Raw genomic sequence first — 25,103 nt, forward strand, 5'->3', positions numbered from 1 at the left:
CCACTTTCACAAGAATTCATTTGTGAGACCAGAGCCTAATCACCTCTTATCAAGCCACACCTCCCAACACTTTTGCATTGGGGATCAAGTTTCTAACACAGGAACTTCAGGAGACACATTCAAACTGTAGCAGAGTATTACTATTTGTAAGTAAGGTGCAGGAAAAACAAACTTTATGTTTTCCTTCTAGAAATTCCCATCCAAAAGTTACATGTGGGAATATAGGGAAAACCCTCGACTAGCCTAGAAACTTGGGAGCTAAGTGTTGAGTTTTGAAGACACAAATATGTTGTGCTGTTTTTGAATCAAGAAAACAATAAAACTTGTAAAGGTATTTTCCATATTAATCTATCACATGTATGAGCAGTACAAAATATAAAATGATGTAAACCACTATGATATGAATCTTAGTGCCCCCCGCATCCTCTGCCAAAATTTATATGTTAAAATTCTAACCCTAAAGGTGGTAGTATTAGAAGATGGGGCCTTTAGGAGATGATTAGGTCATGAGGGCCGTCACGAATGGAATTAGTGCCCCTATAAAAGAGGCCCAAGGGAGCTTGTTCTACCCTTCTACCATGTGAAATCACAACAAAAAGATGGCCATCTAGGAAGCAGGCCTTCACGCACCTTGATCTTAGTCTCACAGCCTCAAGAACTGTGAGAAATAAATTTCTGTGGTTTATAAGCCAGCCAGTTTATGATATTTTGTTATAGCAGCCCAAACAGACTAAGACATTAACTCTAAGAAAAGTATTAATCAATTTTTTTACAAAGTAAGGGGAAGAAGGAAGGGCCAAAGATGGCTGAGTAGAAACAATGCCTGTCTAAAGCTCCCATCGAGAGGAACGCAAAAGGCAAGTGATTTCTGCCCTTCCAGCTGAGGAACCCATGGTCTTTCATTAGAACTGACTAGGTGGTTGGTGTAACCCGTGAAGAGCAAGGAAAAGCTGTGGGGGGCAGGGATGAGCGGTTCATCCAGGAGCTGCACTGGGCCAAGAGAGGCAGTGAGGGAGTGTGCTGCCTGCCTGGGGCACTACGCTTTTCCCATGGATTTTTGCAACTCATGGATCGGGAGATTCCCTGTGAGCCTACACCACCAGGGCCTTGGGTCCCAAGCACAAAACTGAGCAGACCCATGGCAGCTGCTCCTGCCAGAAACCATTTGGGCAGGCACTGAGCTGCAGGAGTTTTTACATAATCTGGTGGCTCCCGAAACTCCAGAAAGGCAAGAGATCTGTCCACTCCCATGGAAAGGGGGCTGAAGCCAGGGAGCCAAGCAGCCTCACTCAGGGGGTCCCACTCCCATGGATCCCCGCAAACTAAGACCCACTGACTTGGAATCCCCGCTGGCCAGCACAGCAGCCTAGACTCTGCCTGAGATGACCAAGTTCCCAGTGTTGGGGGCAACCACCATTACTGCAGCTCTAGTCAGTGATTTTCCCCTGCCAGTGTTAGGGAGGCTGCACGGTTTGGAATGGGCTGTGTTCCCCACAGCACAGCATAGCAGCTATGGCAGATCATTGCCAGACTGCTTCTTTAGGTGGGACCCAGATCCATCCTTCCTCACCAGGCAGGGCCTCCCTGCAGGAATCCCAGCAACTCCAGCCAGGGACTTACAGACAGAACTCTCATCTCCCCGAGACAGAGCACCTGTGGGGAGGGGCAGCTGTGATCTCAAGTTAAGCAGTCCTACCTGCTGACTGAAGAGTCTGGGCGTTCAGGATGAGGGGGATTCCCCGAGCACAGAGCACCAGCTCCACCAAGCAACAAGACTGCTTCCTTAAGGACATCTGTGATACTGTGCTTTTTGTCTGGGTGAGACCTCCCAAGCTGACAACTTATACAGGAGAGTTCCAGCTGGCGTCAGGTTGCTGCCCCTCTGGGACGAAGCTTCCAGAGAAAGGAGCAGACAGCAATCTGGCAAATGGGGTCTGGAGTAGACCCCCAGAAAACTGCAGCAGACCTGCAGAAGAGGGGCCTGAGTGTTAGAAGAAAAACAAACCAACAGAAAGCAATGACAGCTACATAAAAAACCCCACAAAAACCCCATCCAAAGGTCAACGGCCTCAAAGATCAAAGGTAGATAAATCCACCAAGATGAGGAAAAACCAACTTGAAAATGCTGAAAATCCCCAAAGAAGAATGTTTCTTCTCCTCCAAATGATTGCAACACCTCTCCAGCAAGGGAAGAGAACTGGCTGAAGCTGAGATGGATTAACTGACAGAAGTAGGCTTAGGAAAGTGGGTAATAATGAACTTTGCTGAGCTAAAGGATTATGCTCAAACCCAATGCAAAGAAGCTAAGAACCGTGACGAAAGATTATAGGAGCTGTTAACTAAAATAACCAGCTTAGAGAGGAACTTAATGACCTGATGGAGCCGAAAAACCTAGCACGAGAACTTCATGATGCAAATACAAGTAGCAATAGCCGAATAGACCAAGTGGAAGAGAGACTATCAGTTTGAAGACTATCTTAGTGAAATGAGGCAGGCAGTCAAGATTAGAGAAAAAAGGATGAATGAATGAACAAAACCTTCAAGAAACATGGGACTATGTAAAAAGACTTGATTGGAGTACTTAAAAGAGATGGGGAGAATGGAACCAAGTTGGAAAACACACTTCAGGATATCATCCAGGAGAACTTCCCCAATCTAGCAAGACAGGCCAACATTCAGATTCAGAAAATACAGAGAACCCCAATAAGATACTCCACAAGATCAACCGCAAGACACATAATCATCAGATTCTCCAAGGTCAAATGAAGGAAAAAATGTTAAGATCTACCAGAGAGAAAGGCCAGGTCACCTACAAAGGGAAGTCCATTAGACTAACAGCAGACCTCTCTGTGGAAACCCTGCAAGCCAAAAGAGATTGGGAGCCAATATTCAACATTCTTAAAGAAAAGAATTTCCAACCCAGAATTTCATATCTGGCCAAACTAAGCTTCAAAAATGAAGGAGAAGTAAAATCCTTTTCAGATAAGCACATGCTGAGGGATTTTGCCACCACCAGGCCTGCCTTGCAAGAGCTCCTGAAGGAAGTACTAAACATGGATAGGAAAATTTGTTACCAGCCATTACAAAACACACTGAAGTACACAGACCAATGACACTATGAAGCAACTACGTTAACAAGTCTGCAGAATTGGCCACCCAGCATTATGATGACAGGATCAAATTCACACATAACAATATTAACCCTAAATGTAAATGGGCTAAATACCCCAATTAAGACACAGAATGGCAAGCTGGGTAAAGACAAGATCCATCAGTGTGCTGTATTCAAGAGACATATCTCACTTGCAGAGACACACATAGGCTCAAAATAAAGGAATGGAGGAAACTTTACCAAGCAAATGGAAAGCAGAAAAAAGCAGGGGTTGCAACTCTAGTTTCTGACAAAATAGACTTTAAACCAACAAAGGTCAAAAAAGACAAAGAAGGGCATTACATAATGGTAAAAGGTTCAATTCAATATGAAGAGCTAACCATCCTAAATATATATGCACCCAATATAGGAGGACCCAGATTCATAAAACAAGTTCTTAAAGACCTACAAAGAGACTTAGACACACACACACACAATAATAGTGGAAGACTTTAATACCCCACTGCCAGTATTAGACAGATCATCGAGACGGAAAAGTAACAAGATATTCAGGACTTGAACTCAGCTCTGGACCAAGTGGACCTGATAGATCTCTACAGAACTCTCTACCCCAAAACAACAGAATATACATTTTTCTTGGTGACACATGGTATTTACTCTAAAATTGATCACATAATTGGAAGTAAAACACTCCTCAGCAAATGCAAAAGAACTGAAATCCTAACAGTCTCCCAGACCACAGCACAATCAAATTAGAACTCAGGATGAAGAAGCACACTCAAAACCACACAATTACGTGGAAATTGAACGACCTGCTCCTGAATGACTTCTGGGTAAATAATGAAATTAAGGCAAAATCAAGAAATTCTTTGAAACTAGTGAGACCAAAAAGGCAAAATAACAGAATTTCTGAGACACAGCTAAAGCAATGGTAAGAGGGAAATTTATAGCACTAAATACCACATCGAAAAGCTAGAAAGATCTCAAATCAACACCCTAATGTCACAACTAAAAGAATTAAAGAACCAAGAGCAAACAAACCATGTTTGTTTGTATTTCTGTGGGGTCAATGGTGGCATCCTCCTTATCATTTGACTGTGTTTATTTAAATTTCTGGACACATATACCCTCCCAAGACGGAAAGGAAGAGCTTGAATCCCTGAGCAGACCAATAACAAGTTCTTAAATTGAGGCAGTAATAAATCGCCTACCAACCAAAAATAGCCCAGGACCAGATGGATTTACAGCTGAATTCTAACAGAGGTACAAAGAGGAACTGAAACCATTTCTTCTGAAACTATTACAAACAATGAAAAGGAGGGTCTTCTCCCTGTCTCATTCTATGAGGCCAACATCATCCTGATACCAAAACCTAGCAGAGATACAACAAAAAAAGGAAAACTTCAGGTCAATATCCCTGATGAATATCGATTCAAAAATCCTCAACAAAATACTGGCAAACTGAATCCAGCAGCACATCAAAAAGCTTATCCGCCATGATCAAGTTGGCTTCATCCCCAGGATGCAAGGCTGGTTCAACATACGTGAATCAATAAATGTAATTAGTCACAGAAACAGAACTAAAGACAAAAACCACATGATTATCTCAATAGACACAGAAAAGGCCTTCGATAAAATTCAACATCCCTTCATGTTAAAAATTCTCAATAAACTAGGTATTGAAGGAACATATTTTGAGTTCCTTAAAAATAGTAAGAGCCGTATATCACAAACCCACAGCAAATATCATACTGAATGGGCAAAAGCTGGAAGCATTCCCCCTTGAAAATTGGTACAAGACAAGGATGCCTTCCCTCACCACTCGTTATTCAACATAGTATTGGAATTTCTGGCCAGAGCAATCAGGCAAGAGAAAGAAACAAAGAGCATTTAGATAGGAAGAGAGGAAGTCAAATTGTCTTTTTTGCAGATGACATGATCCTATATCTAGAAAACCCTATCATCTCAACCCAATAGCTTCTAAAGCTTATAAGCAACTATAGCAAAGTCTCAGGATACAAAATCAATGTGCAGAAATCACAGGCATTCCTTTACACCAACAACAGGCAAGCAGAGAGCCAAATCATGAATGAACTCCATTTACAATTGCCACGAAGAAATAAAATACCTAGGAATACAGCTAGCAAAGGAAGTGGGGGAACTCTTCAAGGAGAACTACAACCACTGCTCAAGAAAATCAGAGGACCAAAGAAGATGGAAAAGCGTTCCATGTTCATGGATAGGAAGAATCAATATTGTCAAAATGACTATACTGCCCAAGCAACTTATAAATTCAATGCTATTCTCATTAAACCACCATTGACATTCTTCACAGAATTAGAAAAAAAGTATTTTAAAATTCATAAAGAACCAAAAAAGAGTTCATATAGCCAAGATAATCCTAAGCAAAAAGAACAAAGCCAGAGGCATCACGCTATCTGACTTCAAACCGTACTGCAAGGCTGCAATAACCAAAACAGCATGGTATTGGTACAAAAACAGGCATGTAGACCAATGGAACAGAATAGAGAACTCAGAAATAAAACTGTGCATCTACAACTATCTCATCTTCAACAAAGCTGACCAAAACAAGCAATGGGGAAAGGAATCCCTATTTTAACAAATGGTGCTCGGAGAACTAGCTAGCCATATGCAGAAAATTGAAACTGGACCCTTCCCTTATACCTTATGCAAAAATTAACTCAAGATGGAGTAAAGACTTAAATATAAAACCCAGAACCATAAAAACCCTAGAAGAAAATCTAGGCCATACCACTCAGGACATAGGCATGGGCAAAGATTGTGTGATGAAATCGCCAAAAGGAATTGCAACAAAAGCAAAAATTGACAAAGGGATCTAATTAAACTAAAAACCTTCTGCATAGCAAAATAAACTGTCGTCAGAGTGAACAGACAACCTACAGAATGGAAGAAAATATTTGCAATCTGTCCATCTGACAAAGGTCTAACATCCAGAATCTACAAGGAACTTAAGCAAATTTACAAGAAAAAAAGAACCCCATTAAAAAGTGGGCAAAGGACATAAACAGACATTTCTCAAAAGAAGACATACACATGGCCAACAAATGTGAAAAAAAAGCTCAACATCACTAAATATTAGAAAAATGCAAATCAAAACCATAATGAGATACCATCTCATGCCAGTCAGAATGGTGATTATTAAAAAGTCAAGAAACAGCAGATGCTGGCGAGGTTGCAGATAAACAATTTTACACTATTGGTAGGAATGTAAATTAGTTCAACCATTCTGGGAGACAGTGTGGTGATTCCTCAAAGACTTAGAACTGAAAATATCATTTGACCCAGCAATCCCATTACTAAGTATATACCCAAAGGAATATAAATCATTCTGTTATAAAGGTACATGCACATTTATGTTCACTGCAGGACTATTCACAATAGCAAAGACATTGAATCAACCCAAATGCCCATCAGTGATAGACTGGGTAAAGAAAATGTGGTACATATACACCATAGACTACTATGCAGCCATAAAAATGCAGGAACAGAAAACCAAACACCACATGTTCTCACTTGTAAGTGGGAACTGAACAATGAGAACACATGGACACAGAGAGGGGAACAACACACACGGGGGCCTTTCAGAGGAGAGCGGAGGTTGGGGGAGAGCATTAGGAAAAATAGCTATTGCATGCTGGACTTAATACCTAGGTGACAGGTTGATAGGTGCAGCAAACCACCATGTTACACATTTGCCTATGTAACAAACCTGTGCATCCTGAACATGTACCCTGGAACTTTAAAAGAAGATTTAAAAATTTTTTAAGAAAAACAAAAACAAAGAAATAGCATTTAAAAAAATAAAATAAGGGGAAGAAGAGATTTAGGAAGACTCAAAAAGATTAAGAATGCTATAGTAAATATAAAATACTGTATATAAACTTATGGTATAATTATGTAAAAATATAATCACTTTACTGTGAAAGAACCCCCAAAAAGTTGTTTACATGGTTGGTTTCCACATTGAGGAAGTTACCAAACTAGACTGCAAGATTATGCAAGGGTAGTTTTCCACCTAGTTCCCAAATCCTCAGCAGAAAGAACCTTACCTGCTTAGTGATCACTAGATCTTTTTTATTTGAATCAGGAAGGTCAACTATAAAAGTTAGTTTTATATAAATGTATGACAAATGGAAGCAGTGACACTGTGTTTCCATAACTTTTGCCTAATTCTATCTTAAATTTCCTTGGGGAAATACCACTGATGGTTGCCGTACCTGAATGTCACTGGCATTGAAGGGTCAAGGCAAGGGAGGTAGGGTGGGAGGAGCACAAATTCAGAGGCACAGCTTGGAAGGAGAGATCCCATTCACCATCAGCCTTTGAAAAGGAAAGAAATGTCATTGAGAATAGTCACAAACATTTTAGAGGCTTCCAGAAGATGTATGGTAGCATGATTTGACAAGGAATTAAGTTATTCATATGACAGTTTGGCCAAAATTATGAGATTATCAAAAGCAAATATTTTTATATTGGTACATTTGGTGCCCATGCGGTGATTTTACAGCTTTTCAGTAATCCTGTGCAGTTTTAATAATTGCCCAGTATGTTTTTCCTATTTCCTATTATGTATTTCTAAGATTTGTCCTCTAGATTTCAAATTTCCAGTTAATTTCTAGGGAATTAAATGTTAGTAGCTTCTAAGAGTAGAGTAGGAAATAATTTAAGTGTTCAAAAATTAGGAATTTATTGATTAAAATAAAATATGGTATGTCTGTACAGTTGCATAGGCTACAGCCATAAAACTTTAGTATCACTTGATGTGGATAGATGTTAATATCATGTTAAATGGGAAAGCAGGTAATGAAACAATGTCTTTCAAAGTATGAAATACGATGACATTCCTAGTTTTTTGAGAATTTTAATGTAAGTTAGTTTCATAATGCATCCGCATAATCAAATCAATTTTCTTTGCTTTAATAACATGGTCCAAGTCTTTTTTTTTTTTTTTTTTTTTTTTTGAGACAGGGTCTCGCTCTGTTGCCCAAGCTGGAGTGCAGTGGTACAATCACAGCTCACTGTATTCTTCTCAACTTCTTGGGCTCAGGTGATCCTCCTACTTAAGCCTCTTGAATAGCTGGGACTACAGGTGTGTGCCATCACACTCAGCTAATTTTTTTGTATTTTTTGTGGAAATGGGGTTTCACCATGTTGCCTAGGCTGGTCTTGAACTCCTAGCCTCAAACAATCTGCCCTCCTAGGCCTCCCTAAGTATTGGGATTACAGGCATGAGCCACCACAATTGGCCTACATGTTCCAAGTCTTACCTAAAAATTTTAATAATCTTTACCTGTTTTGCTACCATACTTTTATAGTTTTTAGCATATGCTTTTTATATAACTGGTGACAAAATTCCTTCCATCTAGGAACCTGCACTACTGAAAAATTTTAAATCTGTATTCAGTTTTGTTTATATGAGTTTTTTTCCTTCTTCAAAGTGAATTCAAGCAAATATCTTATTAACTTTGTAGCCCTCATGATTCAACAATGTTTAGGTTGACTATATATTTTAAATGCTGGGTTAGTCAAAAGTAGCAAGTTTTTTTTTTCTGTTGGAGTAAGGATTAAACAGAAGAGTATTATATCCACATTGAAAATCATTTCTGTATATTTTATTACCAGTGAGTAGGTCAGGATTTGGCAGGCACAACAATGGGTTACAGGTCAAAGGTTGTGTGCGTGGTAAGGAGAATCATCTATCTATCCCTTTTTGCTTATTTTCTCTCTTTTCTCCAAGGCTCCTCAGACTTGGCCTTCCTTCTAGCTCAAACCTGAGCCTTGAGGAAATATCTTCAGTGTGGCACTGCACGCACCACTGTTGGTGGCCTCAACTGGACATGCCTTTGATCCTGGGGCATTTAGTCTGCTTAATATTCCCAGTGGTTGAGAGAGTTTCCCAAGCAGGTGAAGAAAGGCAGCCCACAGGCTTCTGAGTGGGCGTGCCATCTTTACTGCCCCAGGCTCCTGTTGGTGATGATACTTAGTGTGGAGTTGGCTTGCACTCCTAGTCACTTAGAGCTGCTCACACCCCTGCTCCTGCCCTTTCTCTACCACCAGCTCACAAAGGAGGGAGTGAACAGAAACCCAGCTCTCCTATTGCTTCCAAACTGCTGGCTGCTATTGTAGCCTCCGAGGATAAGCTAAAACTGTAATGAGTTCATTTTTGATGCTTTGTCTTTTGCTTCTGAAATCTAAATGAGAGAGAGAGGCAGGGGATAATTCTTGTTAATATAAGATTCTAATCAATTAAAATTCTGTGGATTTTTCGCAGAGTCAGCTTAAATAATATTTCTTTGGCTTTCCACAAATATATTTATAATTTTTTAATTGCCTTTTTTTTATTCTTGAAGAACAATGTGTATTCTGGAGGTAGCATGGCAAGAAGGAATACATATGTCTGTGAAAGGACCACAGATCGATACACAGCATTGCAGAATGGAAAAGACAGCAGGTAAATGCCACAGTGCCAAGTAATAATACCTTTACTGTTGTTCTGTGTTAGTGCCCTTGCTGAAATGCCTGCAGCCGAATGGGTCAGGAGAAAAGGAGTTATTACATGAAATAGTAAGATTGCAACCCAACCATTCTTACTGAGACATCTCTCCTGTACCAGGATAGAAGGTTGGGAAAACATTTAGAGAAAACAAGAAATAAATCTTTTTACCTGCCAATTTCTGAGTAAAATCTGATAGTAAATATTTTTCTTTCTTTTTTTTTTTTTTTTTTTTAGACGGAGTCTGGCTCTGTCACCCAGGCTGGAGTGCAGTGGCGCGATCTCGGCTCACTGCAAGCTCCGCCTCCCGGGTTTACGCCATTCTCCTGTCTCAGCCTCCCGAGTAGCTGGGACTACAGGCGCCCGCCACCTCGCCCGGCTAGTTTTTTGTATTTTTTAGTAGAGACGGGGTTTCACCGTGTTAGCCAGGATGGTCTCGATCTCCTGACCTCGTGATCCGCCCATCTCGGCCTCCCAAAGTGCTGGGATTACAGGCTTGAGCCACCGCGCCCGGCCAATATTTTTCTGTAACAAAGCAGATCATACCATCCTAATTTCATCTTCATAATTTGAATCTTTTTCTTTTGTGCACCTGCTGCCTCCTTCCCTTTCACCTCCCATCAAGTCATTACCATATCTGAATAAAGGCTTTATTTTCCTCCCTCTGAAAAAAATGTGGCCATCTTATTTCTCATCATTCAGAACCACATAATTTTTAAAGTGTTTTATTTCAAATAATAATAAATCATATTATTTGTATTACTTAAAAAATGTATCTTCTTTCTATCATGAGTTACAAGGACTACTCATCAATATAGTACAAAGACATGGAGCCTATTCTAATGAAATTATTTTCTTGGTACCACCTACAGTCATTTCAGTAGTGTGTACAAACCATTCTTACATTTGTTTCTTCTCACTTAATAAGAATGTAAAGTAAATGCTATTGTAAGGCATGCAAAGAAAAATGTATCTTCTTTGTACATAAGATAATTGGAAATTGATTTCAGACTTACGATTTTTCTTATACTAAATTTTAAGGCCGGGTGCGGTGGCTCAAGCCTGTAATCCCAGCACTTTGAGAGGCCGAGACGGGTGGATCACGAGGTCAGGAGATCGAGACCATCCTGGCTAACACGGTGAAACCCCGTCTCTACTAAAAATACAAAAAAAACTTAGCCGGGCGAGGTGGCAGGCGCCTGTAGTCCCAGCTACTCGGGAGGCTGAGGCAGGAGAATGGCGTGAACCCGGGAGGCGGAGCTTGCAGTGAGCTGAGATCCGGCCACTGCACTCCAGCCTGGGTGACAGAGCGAGACTCCGTCTCAAAAAATAAATAAATAAATAAATAAATAAATTTTAAGCTGCAGCTCCTTTAATCTGCAACAGTTAACCTATTGACCATGATATGATTTAAAAGTGTTTTGATGAATCCAGAGATAATATTTTTGGTATAATTATCAATTCTGATTGTATGAATAATGGACAATGAACTACAGCAACGTATCACACCAAACTGTGGTTTTGGGGAAGTAAAAAATGACTCCAGTCATAATAATTTTATCTGAAATTATTGTATATCCACAAAAATAATTTTGTACTTTCTCCCATTTACATACATAAAGTGTGTGTGAGATTTTTTTTCATGGATAATAGTGATAAATTCACCCTGTATACTTTTCATAAGAATATTAATTGTTTTGTTAGTCATTAATAATGCCGCTATGCTAGTTTCTTTCAAATGTTTCAGTCATGAAAGGTGTTAGTTTAAAATATAAAAAACTATAAAAATATAGTTCTTAAATTTTAGTAAACCACAATTTTTCTTCTTTTTTACATTTCCATGGTCTTCTCAACTGCTTTATGGCGAAAGCCTTACGGAGATGTCTGTGAGTAGCATATCTTCTGCAGGCTCTTCTGTGGCCTCTGCTGTCCCCTCAGCACGACCCCGCCACCAGAAGTCCATGTCCACTTCTGGTCATCCTATTAAAGTCACACTGCCAACCATTAAAGACGGCTCTGAAGCTTACCGGCCTGGGTAATGTGCTGGTTACATCTCATTTTGTTCATTAAGAATTTCTAAAAATATAGCACCATATGAAAAATACACGATAGTCACCATCACATTAAGACCTTTCTAATAAGATTCAGTGTTTGTAATGGGGGAAAAATTGAATTGTAACATAAACTTTCTATGTACTTTGGCTGTTGTTGGAAATGTTACATATAACTTAAATCATTTTCTAGAGGAATTTTTTTAAGGATTTGATTTTACGTCCATCCCCATAAAGTTAAGAATTGCTGCTTAATTTGTCATTTAGGTAAACTGATTTTGTTATGATTTAAACACATACAAACAAACACTAGACTGGGAGTTGAGACCCACGGATAATGATCAGGCTGAATTCCTTGTTCTTAATGAAACTGGACTTTAGTTTTCCTGTTAATGAAACTGATGAACTCAAAGAGCCTGTTCAGATATAAAATTTTGTAATTGTTTTTCTAGTATTTTTCTATTTTAAGATTTCTCAAATTCAGTACATCTGAGCATTTTAACCCTCTGTTGGATTTGTTGGGCATATTGGTAGTACCATGTGATGTTGTACCATCACTGAGGCCTAAATTAGAAATAGGAAATTATTTTATTCAAAGCCTTTTTAATAAACAATAAAATTTGTGTTCAACATTGATTGCTAAGTGGTTTCAGGAGAATATTAAAAAAATATTTGCAGTACCCCTGGTTTGGCGTTTGTGATACTGAAAAGTATTTATCTTTGTGTCCCTGTTTCAGTCATTTCTTAATTTTTAGTGACCAAACAAAAGGTACCTAGTTTCAAACTGAAATTTTACTTCTCTCCAATGATATAGTAAATAAAATTAACCCATGTCTCACATCTCTAATGTGAACAAATAAAGTAGGGCCAAAAGAAGTAGCCATAGCTATTTGTTTCAAGTTTTTAGCATGAGTGAAAGGTTTTCCTGTCATTATTCTAAATGATATATCTTAATTTGTCCCAGCAGTACAACCCAGAGAGTGCCTGCTGCTTCCCCATCTGCTCACAGTATTAGTACTGCGACTCCAGACCGGACCCGCTTTCCCCGAGGGAGCTCAAGCCGAAGCACTTTCCATGGTGAACAGCTCCGGGAGCGACGCAGCGCTGCTTACAATGGGCCACCTGCTTCACCATCCCATGAAACGGGTGCATTTGCACATGCCAGAAGGGGAACGTCAACTGGTATAATAAGCAAAATCACATCCAAATTTGTTCGCAGGTCAGTACCAATGTACTGTCGTGTTTTGTTTCCTCTAGAGATTACGAAGGAAACTTGACTTTTTTTTAATATTTATAATAATTTTCTAAAATGGTTTCATAACATTTCATTAGAGCTGCTCTTTTACAGAGTTGGAAGAAAAAAATCTAGGAAGACATAAAGTATTTTTCCTTAAGAGAGAGAAAGAAAAACATGGACAAAATGAAATTTTTAAAATCTGTAAAATAAAATGGAAAGAACAAAAACTTGACTTCAAAAATGTGTTTTAACAAAAGATTTTTATATTTGAAAACCGTGATTGAGGAAAAGAAATGAGTTTACATGTTTCCTTCAAATTTATCTTGACAATACTTTTATATTGCTTACTAATAATATATCATTTACGTTTTTTTCTTCTTTACATAAAAAGCCTACACACCAGAGTCACAGATCACTTATGTAATTTTATATCATAAAACCTTATCATCACAACATAGTAAATGCAAAATGAATACATGTATAGTAAAGGTCTAATCTACTTAAACAATACAATTATACTTTCTAAAAAGTAAGCATACTTACTGTGTTTACTATGCATACATGTACAGTGCACATTGATGATACAAGTTGCTACTACAATGCAGGCTGATGTCGATTTGATCTATTCCTGTGTCCCACTAAATGCCTACTTAAGCCCTGCGACAAGCAAAGCACTGTGTTAGGTGCAGAACAGAATCTAAAGATAGGTAAGACGGCATCTGTGCCCTCCAGATTCTTATAGTCTTGTAAGAAGCAGACAAACAACTAGCTGTGATATAAAGCAGAACATGTGCTAAAAAGTGTGGGCAACATGCTGGATTCCAGAGGAAGATAGAATTGTTTCTATCTAGGGAGACAGTGAAGGCACCCTATCATATAATCATTTCAGCTGAGCCTTCAATGATGGGTAAGAAATAATTATACTTGCTTTAAGAAATACTAATTAAATACTTAGTTTCCAATGTTATTACTGTTCCTAGGATTTCAAAGAGTGGATGTGGAAAAGAGAAGAAGCAGCTTCAGTCTTACGTGCCTTGTCATGGAGCTATTTATAGACTTGGTTCATGTATCAGTTTGCCCAGTATCACATAGCTGAATTAAAAACTTTTAAAGCCTCAAATGTAACATAAATTTCTAACCATATCAGTCAGTGACTTTGTACCATTTGGGCAATTACTATGCAGCATGACAACTTGCTACAGAAAGAACTAAAAGTTCACCAACAGAGTCAGCATGGAAGGTAGATCACGGTGTTGGCCGGCCATCTGCAGGGTACTAGTCAGAATATCAGTAGTTTCTGCTTTTGGAATTTGTCTATTTAAGGCCATTTCAAAAAGCCAGTACTTTCTCACGGTTAAGCCAGAATTAAAGTGAAGAAAAATAGGTTTGTAGTTTAGTGCTTGATTACTAATTGTGCATTAAGCATTGTGCAAAATACTTCTCTTAACTCTGCAACAAAAATTTAGACTCTAGGGGAAACAGTACTGTGGAAAGGAAGTAAGGAGATAGAATGTCAAAGCAAGAAAGTGCCTTAGAGCTGGTCTGTTGGGAGGTTCTGATAAAGGACTGCCATATAGTCATTAAACACATATGTGGAGACCTACATGCAAGGCCTTTCATAGGAGCTATTGTACAGCAGCAAGTGAGACTGATGGGGCTCCTGCCATCCTGTGAGCAACTTAACTGTCTTGAAACATTCCACACAGTTAAAGCATTTCCCTTGCTTGGCTCTGGTTTTCTCCTACCTCACAGGCTAGCTATCGCTTCTCAGACTTCTTTGCTGGCTTTTTTCAGATTCCCTTGCCTTTCCCCCAACCTCTAAATATTAGAATGCCCCAGGGCTCAGTCTTTGGACATGTTTTTTTCTCTGGTTTTCCTTACACTCTTGGTGATCTCAGTCAGGCTTATGACATTAGATTCCATCCTGTGTGAACAACTCCCCAGTGTATCTCCAGCCCACATCTCTCTCCTGAACTGCAGACTCTTACATCCAACTGCTGCTCAGCCTCTCCACTTAGATACATTATAGACTCTGAAACAGAACATGTTCAAAACCCTACTCTCGTTTCTCTTCCCATGCTTATCCTTCCCTCGTTCTTCACTGTCTTAGGAATTGGCAGCCTTGTCCTTACAGTTGCTCGGACCATAAACCTTGGAGTTGTCCTTGACAATTCTTTTCCTCATACCACATCAGATCCATTGGCAATTTGTGTGGGCTTTACCTTCACAGCATTTCCAGGATTTAGCTGCTTCCATCACTCCCGCCACTGCCTTCATACTCTGAACCACTCTTCATCTTTCACCACCTCATAGTTCTGCTAGTTTCTGTCCTTGTCCTCCTCTTCTGTTTCAGCAGTGTCATGTCAATCTGATCATGTCACTCTTAGATTTAAAGCCCCTGATTAGCTTTCGCTTTGCTTAGAATACAATTCTGTGCCCTCGCCATAGCCTGTGGGGCTTTGTGTAACCTGGCCATCCATTTCTGCTCTGACCTCTTCTTCTCCCACTCTTCTTCTTGCCACTTCCACACCAGCCACCCAGGCACCACACTGTCCTCAAGTACATTAAGCACTGTTTTGGCATTGTGTACCTGCTATTCCTTCTGCCTGCAATTCTCTGCCCTAAATACCTGCATGGCTCACTTCTACACCAAACCTTATGATTTTCTAACCATAGCTCATTCTTATATAGGGAATAACCCAATTTGTTCAGTTGAGTATATATTGCTATGTGTAGGTCATTGTTTTTTAAGTGTTAAGTGTTGGAGAGCATGCTGTGCTGCATATGCTGTTAGAGCCAGCTGCACCTTCTGTAGCCCCATCTGCCTCCTACCATGGCTACTTAAAGCAGACTTCCTGGGCTCTTCCAAAACAATTGCCAATAGCAGAAATTCTTCCAATGTTCCTACTGGCATCCAGGTAGGCAGGAACAGGATATGGGTCAATCGCGATTTCAGTCAATTATAGCAGAGGAAATAGGGTCTAAGGGACATTTCACTCCTAATGCTTTAAGTTTAGCTGCTGTGGAATAGGTGTTTGCTAATACTGAATAATAAAGCATAATATAAATAGGACAGAAAAGTCCAGTGAGATTTTTGTCCCTTCCTAAAGGAATTTTGTCTTAGCAGTGGGAGTCGACAGCATTACTGTCTTGCTTGCCAAGTTGGTACACTGCCCATCTGTGTCTATCAGTTCATCTACATGTAACTGAAAATGTACATTTCACTTTGAGCCTGCTCAAAAATGTTTTATTTATTTCCATGTGCTATAATAAAAATGGATTTGTATAGATGGCATTGAATTTTTATTATTCTTCCCAATGAAAATGCCAGTTATTAAAAATAGAAATTTAAGAAATTACATTTGAATGTGAGAATACATTTTAGTATTCTTTTAAATTCAGATAGAAAAAAATTTTTTTCATAATATGTTTGTTAAGAAAGGCATGTATTAGTTAAAGACCCTGAGAGGCATGAGGCATTCATATTCTTAAGAACAATTTAAAATTTTAGAGCTTGGTGTGTGGGTATGTTTTATTAATTTGGGGGATGGGAGAGTACCACTGATTTTATTCTTATTGCATTAATTTTACGTAATTAATAGAAATGTTTCTGGAATGGCTAAAACATTAAGACAACATTAACTTAAGGATTCAAGTTGGTGATTTTTCCCACTATTTAATAGTATTTTACCCTCTATCACAAGATATTTAATTACCTTTAAAAATAGCAAAGCATTAAAATTTTGGTAGACTTCAAAAATATTAATTACATGCAACTCAGAACAATTAGTAGTGTTTTCCTGGTTTTATTTCACAGGTGGATATCAAGGTAAGGTTCGTGTTTTTATTTAAGATTGAATCCATGTTTTTAGACTTGCCTACATGGATAGGCTGTTAATTTGCTGTAATATTTTATCATGTGCATGAATTGTTAGCATAACTTCTAAGAGAAATTGCTTATTTAGAAATTGGTATTTATTTGCTAACTACAAAGTTAATGTATATATTTTCTAAATTGAGCGACTACTAAAATTATACATAATCACAAATTTGGAGTTGAATCTTGCTGTTGATAATTATTAAGTAGTTTTAACTTTAGATTAAACTAAACCAAAAGATAAATTATGACTTCAAATGAATTGTGGCTGGGAATTGGAAGATTAAGAAAAAAAATTCTAAACTTTCACCTTATATTGCCTGTTGACAAAAATGAGTAGACGCTCAATAAATGATAAATTACATGCGGTTATGATGAAAAACATGAGAAATAGTCTCAGACTGACTAGTGATAGAAAACTGTCACGGTAGAAGTTTGCTCAACAAGCTAATTTTAAAATAATTTTAGATATAGGTTTTCTTGATATATTTTTTACTTTTATCATTAAATCTCAACCTTCACTTTGTTTTGAGGGATCCAAGTGAAGGCGAAGCCAGTGGCAGAACCGACACCTCAAGGTGAGGAGCCACTATTAATACTTCGCTGCTAGGTCCCTGTGTGTGAAAACGTACTTTTGAAATACTTCGAGCACTTAATGGTCATGAATAGATCTAATAACTAGATAGCATGCATATTTTAGATTTTTATATTGGGGTGGGTTTTCATAACATTACCTAGCATTCAAGTCAGTCAACTTTAAGTTTGTTTTCCAAACATGCATTGGAATTGTGTACTTGGTAAAAAAATAGGATTTCTGTTCTATAAAGTATGTCAAGCTGAAGAATTAATAGATTAAATGTCCTGATATTTTTCTCACTAAAGTAATGTAACTAAAATTAGTGTGAGTCAAATAGCACAAATAACACAGAACAGGGAAGGAAGATTTGATGTTAGTAATATATTTTAGGTGAGAATTCAATGTTTGACCACATTTAAAAATTCTATCCTGCCATACTTTTGGGGATTTCTTTTTTTGACATTTAATGCTAGTTGTATATTCATTCTGGCAATGGGTTTCATATCTGAGCACAATCAGAATTACAGGGAAGACTTGATAAAAAGATTACTGGATCCCACACCCAGGGTTTCTGATTCAGGGGCTGAGGCAGGTGCCTGTGCATTTACATTTCTAACAAGTCCCCAGGAGATGCTTATGCTGCTGTTCTAGGGACCACATTATGGACATGTTAGTACTTGTGTTAATATTTTACAAATGGGAAATTTAAGAAATGAAGGCATTAATTTATTTTGAGTGTACACAAGCCTTAAGGGTTGCAACGTAAATTTTACAACCAACAAGTATTCCACAGTACGAAAGACTCTGGCTTCATTCAGAAACGATTGTGACCAGCTGAACACAAGCCTCCAGTTTGATTTCTACTTTTCAAATTACTTAAAATATAAAACATAATTAACTTTGGGAAAACTATAGCATTCCCATGTAGTCTTTTTAACAAACTGTGCTATATTTATATTTAGTAATAATAGTTGAAATGTTTCTTTGTAGAGTTAGGTACCTGAGTCACCATGGTACGGAGCCACAGGGGAGCAAGACGAATATTCTTCACTTTCTTCTGCCTTTTGCATAAACATGGAGGACTTGTTCTTAGCCTCTCCCTCACTTAGTCTTCACTTTTGAGCCCCTCCTTGCATTTCATCCTATATTTCCACTAAATTTCCCTCTGAGACATTTAGTAGTGTGTGCGTTGCAAGTGGCCATTAATAGTTACATTTTTATCCTTTTGATACAACTACATAATTTTATTGCATTATAAGAATTAGTAACTGATCTTTTATAAATGTTTACACAATACTTTTCACATTCCGTTTTGTTTGGTTGTTGTTGGGTTTGGTTCTATTTTTGCTTTTGAACTAACTTATTGAATACTAACTATAAAGTACTTTCTGGGCCGGGCGCGGTGGCTCAAGCCTGTAATCCCAGCACTTTGGGAGGCCGAGACGGGCGGATCACGAGGTCAGGAGATCGAGACCATCCTGGCTAACACGGTGAAACCCCGTCTCTACTACAAAATACAAAAAAAAACTAGCCGGGCGAGGTGGCGGGCGCCTGTAGTCCCAGCTACTCGGGAGGCTGAGGCAGGAGAATGGCGTGAACCCAGGAGGCGGAGCTTGCAGTGAGCTGAGATACGGCCACTGCACTCCAGCCTGGGCGACAGAGCAAGACTCCGTCTCAAAAAAAAAAAAAATAAAATAAAAATAAAAATAAAGTACTTTCTGGTCATTTAATTTTCACAACTAGGTGAAAATGCCTATTTTACAGATGGAAAAAAAACAGCAAGGAACATAGGTGGGATCAAGCCAGTTATAGTGAGGTTCTGTCATTTCAGGAAGATGGGGAAATACTGTGGTTAGAAGTACAGGTTCTCAGCCAGAGTGCATGGGTTTCAGCTGTGTTCTACCACTTTACTGTGTTGCTTTGGGGAAGTTACTTCAACTCTGTGTGCCTCCATGTCCTCACTCTACCTGCCTCCTAGGATTGTTCTGAGGGGTAAATGAGTAATTAATACATTTTAGGCACTTAGGGCAGTTCCTGCACCTAGTAAATACTCAATAAATGTTAGTTGTTATTATATTAATATGCACATTTCCAGGAGCTTTCTAGAATTGATATTATCAGTGGCAATGTCTGTGAGACCGTGCAAAAAAAATTTTATTGTCTTAAAGTCATCTTAAGGTGGAATAGAAGGAAACTAGACTTAGAATAATACCCCTGAGTTCTAGTCTTTACTTTTCAACTCATTAGCTCTGTAAGTTCAGAAAACTAATTTTTTTTTTTTTTTTTCTGAGACAAAGTTTTGCTCTGTTGCCTAGGCTGGAGTGCAGTCACACGATCTCAGCTCACTGCAACCTCTGCCTCCCGGGTTCAAGCAATTCTCCTGCCTCAGCCTCCCGAGTAGCTGGGATTACAGGCGCGTGCCACCACACCTGGCTAATTTTTATATTTTTAGTAGAGACAAGGTTTCACCATGTTGGCCAGGCTGGTCTCAGACTCCTGACCTCATGGTCCTCCCACCTTGGCCTCCCAAAGTGCTGGGATTACAGGTGTGAACCACAGAAAAGTAATTCTAAGTTTTCCAGCCATCAGTTCCGTCTTTAAAATGAGTGCTCAGTCAACTGATCTCTCAAGTCCCTTCCAGCATGCCAAATCCACCAGAATTATACATGTGACCTTGGTAAATGACTCTGGTTGGCTTGCAAGCCCTAAGAGGCCTGTGATGTAATGGCTTAGATTCAGTGGGCAAAAAGAGAAATAGAGAACATGAAGTACATACTTCCCATACTTATTAATAGTCTTTGGAAATTTATTTTCTCTACCTATTCCTTTCCTTATTTTCTCAAGACTGCATAGTTTGCAGAGCTTTGGGGACTCAGATACCTAGGCTCAGACACTTTATTTCATTTAGAAATGAAATAAATAATATATATATAAAATTATACATGAATATATATTATACTATTGATATAAAATGTATATATATTAATTTAAAATATTTATGCAGTAGATTATAAACTCCTTTCAAGGTACTTTTTTTTTTTCTTAAATCACAGAAGTGAGATAGGTTAACAAGTTGCAGTGTAACATCTCTATTTGGATAATTGTTCAAGAAATTTAATTACAGGATTTTCTGTATCACGAATGATCTATTAACTTTGATGAAGCTATGCAGGTTTCTTCCTATGACTATTTGAAATAGGTTTTTTGTTTCCATATTACTTGTGGGATGCCTGCAATAAGTAAAATTCAGTGAGATTTAGTCATTTAACAAATATGTTAATGATTACTATTTACCCAGCACAGTTCTAGATGCCTGAGATAGATCAGTGAATGAAATAGACAAAATTCCTTGCCCTCCTGGAGTTTACAATCTAATGATAGACTCAGGCAGTAAACACCCTAACAAATGGATTAAATAATATGTTAGAATGTGTAAGTGCTATAGAGAAAAATTAAAGCAAGCTAAGGGGGGTTGGCCATGCTAGGATGGGAGTTAGGGTACAGTAGGGCGGTAAGGGGAAGCCTCATGAAGAAAGTGAGCAGAAATTTGAAAAAAGTAAAGGAGTTAGCGTCACAGCCATCTGGGGAGAAGCATTCATGACAGAGGGAACAGTCTGTGCAACATCCTTATAACAAGAACATAACCCGTGTGTTCCAGGAATAGCATGGAGGCCATTGTGTTCTGATAGGAGTGAGGAAGGAGAAAAATTCTAGGAAATGGGGTGGGGAGAGTAGAAGTTGGAGTGCAAGTCATGGGGAATGTTGTAGACTGTTTTAAGGATGTCTTTAGTGAAATGAGAAATCACTGGAGGACACTGAGACATGTGGTATAATCTAACGTCTTTACATAATTGCTGTACAACATTCTTTCTCAACCTTATCAGGTAAACGAATTATCTTTCCCTCTGAAGTTATTATATTCCTCCTATCCAAAAAGGCAGAAATATTTTTTTGTATTTCAAAAATGTGTTATTTCCAAATAGAATATTAGTGGTTCCTATTTTGTGTGTGCTTGAACAGAGAAATATGGAACTGAAGAAGGTATTAAGTTCTTCACTTTCAGTTGCAGACATGTTTCCCTCAAGCCACTTATATTTAAGAAAAATGCTATTTTAGATTGACAATATTAAAAGTCAAAACAGGTGGCATCTTGGGGTGTGTTTCTGTAACAGCAAGATAACATAAATCTTGGCGTCCATCTGAGGGTAGTCTGCAAATTACGTAGTTTTATTAGGCACTGAATTATGACCACTTAGATTTTATGTGCGTTTTGATCTCTTTTCTGAGTGAAATATTTGTTTTCATTCCTTCCCGTTGCCCTCTTCTTCCAGAAGTACATCAGGGGAACCAAAAGAAAGAGACAAGGAAGAGGGTAAAGATTCTAAGCCGCGTTCTTTGCGGTTCACATGGAGTATGAAGACCACTAGTTCAATGGACCCTAATGACATGATGAGAGAAATCCGAAAAGTGTTAGATGCGAATAACTGTGATTATGAGCAAAAAGAGAGATTTTTGCTTTTCTGTGTCCATGGAGATGCTAGACAGGATAGCCTCGTGCAGTGGGAGATGGAAGTCTGCAAGTTGCCACGACTGTCACTTAATGGGGTCCGCTTCAAGCGAATATCCGGGACATCTATTGCCTTTAAGAACATTGCATCAAAAATAGCAAATGAGCTTAAGCTGTAAAGAACTCCAAATTTACAGGTTCAGGGAAGATACATACATATATGAGGTACAGTTTTTGAATGTACTGGTAATGCCTAATGTGGTCTGCCTGTGAATCTCCCCATGTAGAATTTGCCCTTAATGCAATAAGGTTATACATAGTTATGAACTGTAAAATTAAAGTCAGTATGAACTATAATAAATATCTGTAGCTTAAAAAGTAGGTTCACATGTACAGGTAAGTATATTGTGTATTTCTGTTCATTTTCTGTTCATAGAGTTGTATAATAAAACACGATTGCTTAAAACCTTGTATAGTTGTCTAGATTTCTGCACATGAATGTACGTTTGATGCTTTGATTTGAAAATGTTCTTCCCTGTTACTTACATTCTGGTGGGTTTTTTAAATTCTTACCTCCATCATGCAATTTTGAAAATTGTGTCCAGAATTAAAAGTGCATACAAATAGTCTTTACAAAGTTGTAGCATGGACCTTTAAAAATTGTTTTAAAATCATATTTAAATTTAAACCAGAAGCTGAAAAATAGATCAGCTTTATTATACACAAAATTATTACTGCTTATCTTTGCTCTTTTCCTTGTTATCCCACAAGGTTTAGTTGAGAAGATACAAAATGTTTACAGTGTTGGCACTTAAGAGTTTTTAAATTCAAGTACATGAAATTCAATAATAGCATTGCCTTGAGCTAACTAAGAAGTACTGGGGAAAAAGTTAAATCTACATCAAGTTTCTTTTGAACTTTGAAGTGTTTTCTGACCCACTGCTAATTGTAGCAACAAAATTTAAAAGAAAAAAAACATACTTTATCTGGCTATTATAACATAAATTGTCACGTAGGTTTGCTGCCTTCAGCATACCGCAATATAATTGCGGGAATATAATAATATTGGGACTGTTTCATAGCACAAACTCATCTTTATAGTGTTGATCAATGCATCAGTTAAGAAATAATGCCACCTCAGGAATTAACTGGCATTGGAAACATTTGCCTCATTCTCCTCCTATCTTCTTCATTCACCCCTGCCACTGTAATATCTATAAGTACTTAAGAGACTTGTGAGCAAAACATACTATTTATAACAGTATATTATTGATTTATGCTTATGTGGTTGTTGAGTTTGTTCCCATGTAACTCATTTGTTTTAAATATTTTGCCAGATTTCTTGTATTTATTCCACATCATTATGCCTATAATGTGCCGCTTTGTGATTGGGCATTTGCCTACTTTTCTTTCATAATTAGTGATATATGCGATGTAAAACCACTAGTAAAGGTACATTTTAATACTTGTTATTTTATACTGAATTAGCCTTGGAGGTTGACTGTGCAATGTTATTTACTGTTGTAATTACTGTAATATCAACATATGGGCCCCATCTGCACACTCCTGAAAAATAGAAAGTGTATTCAAATTTTATCAGTTTAAAGAAAATAAAGCTGTGATAAATACTGTAATTCCAACCTACATTAGAAGGTCTAAGTGTAGGTGATGTGCCATTCCATAATGGCTTCCAGACTAGGGTGAATTTTACATTCTGTACTGTACTGTGATATAGCTTTCTTCTGTAACAGTTATGTTCTAAAATTAAGTGAAGTTTTTTTTTTTTTTTTGCCTTAGCAAAGGGTGGTGTTTGAAAAAAAAAAAAAATGTGTAGCCCCTTTTTAACCTAGTGTTCATTCAAAAAAAATTGATGCAAATCTTTATTCACTTTCACTGGTGCACACTGAAATTTTACTTGAACAGTTCTCATAATAAAGCACTTGTCTTTTGCTCTTTATCAGAATGTGAATTACCTGTTTTCTAGTACAAAAGTATTCTGTATGAGGAGTTTATTGTATGTGTTCTAAATTGAGTTGGCAAAAGGTGAAGCTGTGAAGGTTTTCAAGATTATTGAAGCTATGAAGATTTCTTGTCATTATGACAAGAATATTTAATCTTTTTATAGGAATTCCTGTCACTGAAATACTTTTTTTAAAAAATAGACCTCCTGCTGTGTTTTCCACGGTAGAAACTGATGTTTTCTTACATTTTCTCACTGTGGCCAACTCTTCTGTGTTTATAGAAAGGAATTTGACTTCAATATCTTTTATGAACTAAAAATGAAATCTTGATACTCACTTTAGATTTTTCGTTTTATGTGTTCATGACAACAAATATTTTTCAAAGGTTTAGAGGAATTTTGCAATATGTTTGCATAAATAAATACCAGTTTATGTTCACTGGCTATGTGATACCAGGATTTCCTTGGCTTCTGTTGAAATATTATTTGATATGACATCCCTTATATTAAATTAATTATTTTGTGGAAACTGGGGCACAGCATTTTATTTGTTAAATGAAAAGAATAAGATTAAATATACTCCAGAACCTTGATTCAATATATTCTCTAAGATAGAATTTGATTTAAAACCTAAAAGACCTTATTTTGAGGTGATTTTCGCCAACAGTGTCATTTCACACCATGGGGCCGGGGAGCGGGGAAGCATACAGTGAGCAGCGGGGCCAATTTACTGTAAACTAGTGATTCCATTAGCCTGTGCAAATTAATCAAGATGACCTCTGCCTTCATTTTCAAAATATCTATTGAAATACCTACTTTGTCTTAAGATACATAAAAAAAATTATAAAAGATAGTTCCAACTCTCTGAAATTTTGTTCCATTCGAAAAGATAAATGTAAATATATGCACAACTAAAACATACACACACACAGACACACAGAGGAAACGGAAAGCGCTCAAACAAGCGCAGATAATAGATGCTATAGAAATTCAGAGAAGAGTGAATTCTGTATGGACATTGGAAAGAGGTCTTTTAAGGGATTTAAAGAGTGGGTAAAATTTAAGAGACAATAGAAAAGATCCTACAGATGGAAAAAAGGCTTCAAGTTAGTAATAGCGCTAAGACATGTTAAAAATAAACCACATATTCTAGGAAGTGGCAGGGTTCACATAGCTTGATTAATAGCTGATTACGTAAAGCATCAATTGGCAGTCTCAGCTTGGACTTGATCTATGGATAGAGGGGA

At 37.8% G+C, this 25,103-nt stretch overlaps 1 protein-coding gene across 6 annotated transcripts in view; it reads left to right on the plus strand.

Annotated features, from left to right (window-relative positions):
* LOC105493485 (microtubule affinity regulating kinase 1) overlaps window positions 1–24,385 on the plus strand; it is a 143,022-nt gene extending 118,637 nt beyond the window's left edge. For 3 of the 6 annotated variants that reach the window (XM_011761160.3, XM_071080948.1, XM_011761165.3), the window contains 5 exons: window positions 9,505–9,605; window positions 11,518–11,682; window positions 12,663–12,917; window positions 17,346–17,390; window positions 21,721–24,385. In XM_011761160.3, coding sequence (XP_011759462.1) covers window positions 9,505–9,605; window positions 11,518–11,682; window positions 12,663–12,917; window positions 17,346–17,390; window positions 21,721–22,075 — 921 coding nt within the window. In that variant the 3' untranslated portion in view covers window positions 22,076–24,385. The remainder of the gene's footprint in view (window positions 1–9,504; window positions 9,606–11,517; window positions 11,683–12,662; window positions 12,918–17,345; window positions 17,391–21,720) is intronic. The other 3 variants (XM_011761161.3, XM_011761162.3, XM_011761164.3) reach the window with 3 other exon arrangements.
* The last annotated feature ends 718 nt before the right edge of the window (window positions 24,386–25,103 follow it).

The sequence above is a fragment of the Macaca nemestrina genome, chromosome 1 (assembly GCF_043159975.1).
Source record: "Macaca nemestrina isolate mMacNem1 chromosome 1, mMacNem.hap1, whole genome shotgun sequence".
Lineage (NCBI taxonomy): Eukaryota > Metazoa > Chordata > Mammalia > Primates > Cercopithecidae > Macaca > Macaca nemestrina.